Source organism: Rhipicephalus microplus, chromosome 8 (assembly GCF_043290135.1).
Source record: "Rhipicephalus microplus isolate Deutch F79 chromosome 8, USDA_Rmic, whole genome shotgun sequence".
Classification (NCBI taxonomy): domain Eukaryota; kingdom Metazoa; phylum Arthropoda; class Arachnida; order Ixodida; family Ixodidae; genus Rhipicephalus; species Rhipicephalus microplus.
In genome coordinates, this window is record NC_134707.1 from 91,428,911 (window position 1) to 91,436,516 (window position 7,606).

Sequence of the window (7,606 nt, forward strand, 5' to 3'; positions counted from 1 at the left end):
TGAGTGATCAGCCATTTTCTCCCTCTACTAACATACACACATGAAGTCATGCATGTGAAATAGAAAGAGAAATAGATCCTCCGCCAAAACTGAAAAGCGCCAAAACCAGAATGACTTGCTTGGTTGAAGTTTTTTTTTGTCGTAGGCAGAAAACTGCTCTCGTGCTAGCCTTCTAAAAGCTGGCATCAGCCCGCCTCCGCACAATCTAGATAAAAATAAAATCTCGCAATGCATTGTTTTGTCGCAATCATCATTATCAGACTCACTAAGGCCCCTACACGGCAAGGCCCTCTCCTATTATTCCAACTATGAATATGGACCTGCGCTTTCTTCATTACGTTATACCTCGATAATTTATCTCCAAACGTTCAAGGCATTTTGGCAACCATCTGCTTCATTGCATTGAATAACACAGACAAGAATAGTTCGGAGAGAAAACAAAATGGTCACTTGAGTTCCTTCCAACTTCCCAGAACGTCGTCTGGGTGTGGTCTGTGAAAAAAAAAAGTTACTCTATAAGTATCGCTCCTTCTGTGCGGACAAACAGACAAATGTACAGACATACAGGCAGACCAAAAGTTTTGAGTAGAAGGTCGCCAAGAAAGACTATCCTCTTTAAATGTAACTAAGCTGCAACCTTCATTTTGCTGTCAACGCGGCCTTTCAAAAGTAGCCAGTCTGGCGTAAAGTAGCCAAGTATGGCAGCCCTTATATGGACAATACTGCTACTGTGATTGTGCCGTCAACGTCGTAGAGTGCACAACCACATAAGCCACTGTGTGCGAGTGGGGAACCCATCGTTGGTGCCTCCAAAGAAAAGTGTGAATTTTAGCAGAGATATCAAATTAATTGAGACGAATAAAGTATAAACTTATATCTGTGTCCTGCATAGTGTCACACTTCAATTGATACATTGTAAAAGTATTTCAGTGCTAGGACAAAAAATTTCAAGTGCATTTTAGTATGGATATGCAGATACTCAACAGTATTCCTCAATTGTCATAGCGATACACTGGCATGCTAAGACTGCTCCGCCCTGTACGTAAACCTTGGAATGTAGTCTTGAGAATAGCTGTCTCAAACAAAATCATACGTGCTTATTCATGTGCTCAAATATGAGGCTGAATACGTAAAGACTGAGGGATGTTAGCACGCTTGTCTTCACCTCGGTAAATTACCCCTGGCTACATTCATGCATGTTTGTTCAGCACGTGCATATTTGAAGTGCTAGGGTAGACTTATCTCAAATATGAGGCAGATAATGATGCTTTTGTGTTTTGTCAATGATTTATTGCATTTTTGCGGTGATTTGTACGAAAAGCAATGACGTCATTGCTCTTTAGAGAATCTGTGAAGATATGTTCATCGAATTATTCTTATATATTAGTTACAAGTTAGAAATGAAAATGCCCCGCCGCGGTGGTCTAGTGGCTAAGGTACTCGGCTGCTGACCCGCAGGTCGCAGGATCGAATTGAGGCTGCGGCAGCTGCATTTTCTATGGAGGCGGAAATGCTATAGACCCGTGGGTTCAGACTTGGGTGCACGTTAAAGAACCCCAGGTGGTCGACATTTCCGGAGCCTTCCACTACGGTGTCTCTCATAATTATATGGTGGTTTTGGGACGTTAAACTCCACTAATCAATCAATTAGACATGAAATATGGTATTATGTCTAATTATTTCTTACGTGATGAACCCAGCAGCACGCGATGCATATTATACAAATTAACAATCGTAAATATATTACCAAAACGAGACAGCGCACAAATGTATGTTTTCATTAAAGAAAATACTGCAGGAATGAAGCTGGTTAAACGATTGATTTGAATACTTTTCTTTTCCAAGAACACAAATGCCCAAAAAAATCTGCCAGAAAATTCCTCTCTAACTTTATTGATGAACCGATTATTACACCATTGCGAGAAATGCTCCCTTATGAGTGTCGTTACATCAGAGAAATTTGAATCGCACTGCTTCGTGCCCTGATTTGTCAAGGGGTATATCAATGCTCTCCTCGTGTTCGGTTGTGCAATTTTTTATATATTTTTCTGGCGCACTTCTGCCGGGAGTGAACTCACTAGACACCTTGCTAAAAAAATATACGGTGTAAAAGTTTTACACACAGCCGCCCCGATTTAAATATTGTGCTGCCCATGTTCCTAATGTACAGAAAGTCACTGGGCTACACAGCAGATTGTTGTTTACAGTGCGCTGTAGAAGACACGGATACACCATACAGTGTTGCCTGTGCTTCCCAATTAGCCGAGGCGCAGCATAAAGTGCGACAACGCGATTATTTGTTAGAGAATATTTCATCAGTGAATGCCTTTTCACAGGACCCAACAACGTCTGCGAATTATGGGTGAATTACAAGTTCTTTGAAAGGAAACCTGAAGAAGTCCACCTCTGCACAAAGAAATTTCAAAATCATTGCAAAGTTTCGAACGCTACACGCTACAACATTGAAGACTGCCATGCAAGTGTGGGTAAACTAATTCTAATAGCATAAACAGCGTCACGCATTCTTTACAAACAACATAAGTAGTTGTTAACAAGAACATTTTCTCAATAAATTTATTTGCAACCATTTTCTTATCATCTGCGTGCTTCCTTGATATGTACATATGCACTTATACATTTTTTTTTGCCGCGCATGTGTGTTCATGATTATATTTAACTTCAGAAAATACGTCAGTTATGTTCAATAATAATTGTTCGGGTTTAACGTTTCAAAACCATATGCTTCAGATGTGATTCAGCTGCTTTGTCACAAATAGCTAGAACCATGCTCTAATACTGCACGGAATGCACTGAATTGTCTTTTTTTAATTTTAGCATTTTCCCACCAGTATTTTACCATCTTAACTAGATGATATGCTTATTTTATTTATATTTGAACAGTTACAACTTACTACCAAGATCAGTTAAAAAAGCTAGTATTATTTACTGGTATTACTCACGAAAACTTGTCACATCCCTCAATACACTGATCAAACGCTTAAAAAAAAGAAGGCAAGAGACAGGCATCAAAGACCAACTAATCATTATAGACAAACACAACCTTGTATTACATCGATTATGTAAAGTAACGAATCAAAACCTTCCTTGTCTACATAAAAGCTCGTCGCTCTGTTTCCTAGCAAGGAAGCAAACCACATAGTGCACCATTTGGTGCAACCTTGACGAACTGCGCGTGCGCCAAAGAAGGAGCAACGAAAAAAAGTTAGTGCAAAGCCCCGCCTACCGAAGATAACACTTCGCGCATCTGCCACGCCCAAACTGCCTGGTGTGACGGCTACAAAGCCGCGGCTAGACCATGGCAACAGTATGCGAGCAAAATATAACCACGGTAAATGTGATGCTAAAGTTGGAATAAAATGTTGCCTACCAACTGTAGATCGGTTAGAAATACGTCATGAAATAGGCAACAAGCGCTTTCCTTGCAGGGCGCCATAAAAGAAGCTACCTATAACCGTGTCAAGCACACATACAAACATGTTCCTTGCTCCTTGGGAGTCATGTACAAGATCCTGTTATAATAATTTTGAAATATTAATTTGAGCTGATTATGACACGTAATTTAGGCAACAAGCACTTTCCTTGCAGGACGCCATAAAAACTCAGCTTTCCATAACCATGAAAAGCACATTTGCAGAAATGTTCCTTCATCCTCGGGAGTCGTGACAGCATCCTGTTCTAATTATTTCAAAAAACTAAATTCAGCATAACCCACGACATATTCACGCACACAAACACACCTCTTTGGCCACTACTATACTATATATCAAAGTGGTAGTGGCTGAACAGTTTGACATAGTGATAGTTATGAACAACCACCTTCAACGACCCGAGATCAGCCATGTAGGCCTATTTTGCTTAACCTGGAAACAAAGGACGAGTATTCTCAAGCAAGTGCCCCCTGATGCTTTTCACATCACCGTATGGTTCGCAGTTCACAAGAAAATCAATGTACAGTCTTTCTCACACAAAGGAAATCTAAGCCTGCATAACATCACGGTGTGCCACGGGCACTGCAGTCGCACGTCGGCAGCAGCTCACGCGTGCGCAGACACTTGAGGGGCGTACTTTTGGACCTTGTCATGCGCTACAGCTGCACACCACTATATGGTTGGCCGCACCAGGTGTAATGCGCTCCGATATTTCTGCTAATTGTGAAACAGGCTGTAAATATCAGCAAACAAAAGCCGAAGAGTCCAAAATGATCCCACTACGCTAGACCATACGGGTTTCAAGCAAAACTCCAATGCATGACTTCATTTTCACGACTTTTTAAACACTGCCAGCTTAAGCACCCCAAATTCCTGCTTCCACAAGCAAAACACGCTAGAGCTTTTTCAGTTATTCCGAGTGTACCGAACGTGATCTCCGTCGCCAAGAGAAAAGCTTGGTCTAGCCACTTGCGGCAATGCCTACACAGTGACGAAGACAAAGTCCGTGCAGGCGTGAGGAGGTACACGCAGGCCGTGTACTAAGGCAGTTGGTCTTTGTCATTTGATGTAGCAGTGTCCTTTTTCCTCTACCTGCCTTCAGCCAACCGAGCCAAGCTTGGTTAACCTCCCTGCCTTTCCTCTCTATTTATCTCTCTCTCTCTCTCTCTCTCTCTCGTAGTTCGGAATAACATTCTAGAAGATTCTACCAGACACCCGAATAGAGCCAAGCAATGCTGGCGCGCCTATCACCATGGCGCGATTACCAGATACGATCACTCCGGCGCCCTGCAGCCTTTCACCGCCGGAATTGCCCGAATTCAGATCTAGAAGCCCAGTCATCTGGCTCATTAAGGTGGAGGCTGGTTGCTTCCTGCGCAACATCGTCTTGCCGCAAGACAGGTACACCGTCACTGTGGTCATGCTTCTTCCTCTTAGGAATCTGTTGTGTCTTCTTAGGGACCACAGTCATACGAGTCTTTCAGCCGTTTCGTACGATCCCTACTGCAACCGAGTGTGTCACATCACTTGCTCCTGGTGGGCCGCATCAGTACTACTGAACTTTGTCTACTTCCGCCTGTAACGTTCACTTGACGGGACCGTCACAACCTTATCCTGGAACCCAGCGAGTGATCTCATCGGCGTATATATTGTGACACAATGCACGTATGTGTAATAATTTCATGGTGAGCCCGCCTTGCAGTCGAATGTCGAAACCTCCGAGCCTCAACTTAGGCTTCTGTTGTGTTCTAAGTGGGTAGCGTTGTCGACGCGCAATTAGTGATGTCCGATGGAAGACAACGGAAGCGCGCCGAGAGCCAGTGCTATTAATGGCGGTCTCCTACCAAATTAGAGTACACGCTGACAGTGGTGCTGAGAGAGATCGTGTGCCGACAGCCCACACCTAAGTAGGGAGCCTTCATGTGCGTGCGTCTCTGTTATTTAGGGTGGTGACAACTTCGATCATGGTTGCTTTCAACAGGCTAAAACGGCCGAATACTTGACGGGTTGCCATGTTGGTTTTCGGAGGTCGCTGATTCACGTTGAGGGCAGCATGGGTTTCAACGAGAAGAGAAGGTTTTTTTATATATAGCAAGTTCTGAAAGATGGAGGGTTGTTTTCTGAAGTGACCCGCCGTTTTGTAAAACAGGAAAAGCGTGTTCCTTGACTGGAGTTGGTTTAAAATACTTTTAAAACAGTTCGTTCTTTCCGCTGGTACACCCACCGCATTGGCCGAGTGAGGATATTTCGGTAGCCTATATATGCGAGAAGGAGAACCTCAATGTCACTGTCAACCGATTTCAGTGTGTGCGCGGCATTCCTGAGGCCAATTCACCTTATCACTGCAGACACCTCGAAGGTTTTTTAGTGCAAGGCTCGAGACAATGCTGTATTATATGACGGTACCTATAGCGACAGGCAAGCCAGATCAAACAACCGGGTAGCTCGCGATATTCTCTGTAAACCACTTAAGTAGCCTAGCCTGTTTCTCATACCTTAAACATTGCTTTTGTCCATAATACAATTTCGTGCAGCTAGTGTACTTTGTGAGAACGAGTCTGTAGAATGGACTGCTTAAAAACCCTACAAGGTGTTAGCATTGCCAGAAAATGGTAGGGAATTCAATCATATATCTACATGCATGTTGACATTTTGTGGGATGATGCGCGTGTGTACGGGACGAAGAGGACAAAGGTTGGTCTCCGCTCGGTGTCTGGTGAACCAGTCATGCCGCTGCTGCTGGTTTGAAATATATTTCATTCACAGCCTCGTTGATACGGCGTCTCTTTTCTTCCGTAACATATTTGGTGAAGGTGGAACGTTCCCCGTCCTCACCACAGAGCTTCAAGTGGCTGCACCGTCCAGCCTCCGGCCATGGCTTCCATTGATAACAACCCGTCACCGCATTCAGCTGGAGCGCCAGCTTCTACGTACCATGCGATGTCCCACCCCCGTGATCCTGGCACGTTCGCCGCCCAGCCTGGCCATGACGTTTACTACTGGCTCCGTATGTACGAGCGCGTTAGCCTGTCTCACCGATTGGACCCTACCATGATGCTCGCTAACGTAATCTTTTACTTGGATTGCACTCCGCGTGTATGGTTCGACCCTCGTGAGGCCGAGCTCACCAGCTGGGACATCTTCAAGGAACGACTACCCGACATCTTAGCGGAGCCGTCCGGTCGACAAATGGTTGCACGACAAGAACTCGCCACCCGTGTACAGTCATCAACCGAGTCGTATGTCTCGTACATACAGGACGTGCTCGCGATGTGCCGCAAAGTGGACGAGCAAATGACAGAGAGTGACAAGGTAGGCCACATATTCAATGATATCGCGGACGCTTTCAACTTGTTCGTGTACAACAATGTCTCGACTGTCGATCTCATAATTAAAGAATGCCACTGCTTCGAAATGTCCAAAAACCGCCGAGTATCGCCTCAATTTTCGCTGCTCCCAAATACGGCTGTCACGTCAACCTGTACCGATCTTTGATGATTGATTGATATGTGGGGTTTAACGTCCCAAAACCACCATATGATTATGAGAGACGCCGTAGTGGAGAGCTCCGGAAATTTTGACCACCTGGGGTTCTTTAACGTGCACCCAAACTTGAGCGCACGGGCCTCAAACATTTCCGCCTCCATTGGAAATGCAGCCGCCGCAGCCGGGATTCGAACCCGCGACGTGCGGGTCAGCAGCCTAGTACCTTAGCCACTAGACCACCGCGGCGGGGCAACCTGTACCAATCTTGGTGCCACACCACCCATGCACTAGAATGTTACATGCATCGTTCGGCGCAAGTTTGAGGCGGTCCGTCCGGTGCCATTTTATCCACTTCTACTCGACCAAGGCACCGTTCAAACACCTCCGGTGGTGTCAGTTATTCAAGTTGTCGTCCGGCAAGAAATTACTAACCTTCGTTTTCCTGTCGCCTGCTCCATCTGCCGACTGGACTACAGACCGATGCCAACGAACGCACCCCCTTATGAACCATACTTTCTGCCCAGATCTCACAATCTGACGGAATGGAGAACAGCGAACAACAAGCCAATCTGCTTCCACTGTCACTGAGTTGGCCATGTTTGCTGCTACTGCCGCAGAACTTCCGCAGAACTACGTTTGTAACTCTCGACGGCATATACCAATTCAAGGTT

The 7,606-nt window shown here is 45.0% G+C and overlaps 1 protein-coding gene across 1 annotated transcript in view; it reads left to right on the plus strand.

Annotated features, from left to right (window-relative positions):
- The window catches only part of LOC119184562 (uncharacterized), a 46,451-nt gene extending 43,861 nt beyond the window's left edge, over positions 1-2,590 (plus strand). Inside the window, exon 6 of the mRNA XM_075872311.1 lies at positions 2,337-2,590. Within this exon, the coding sequence (XP_075728426.1) occupies positions 2,337-2,509 (173 nt within the window). The 3' untranslated portion in view covers positions 2,510-2,590. The remainder of the gene's footprint in view (positions 1-2,336) is intronic.
- Positions 2,591-7,606: the final 5,016 nt, after the last annotated feature.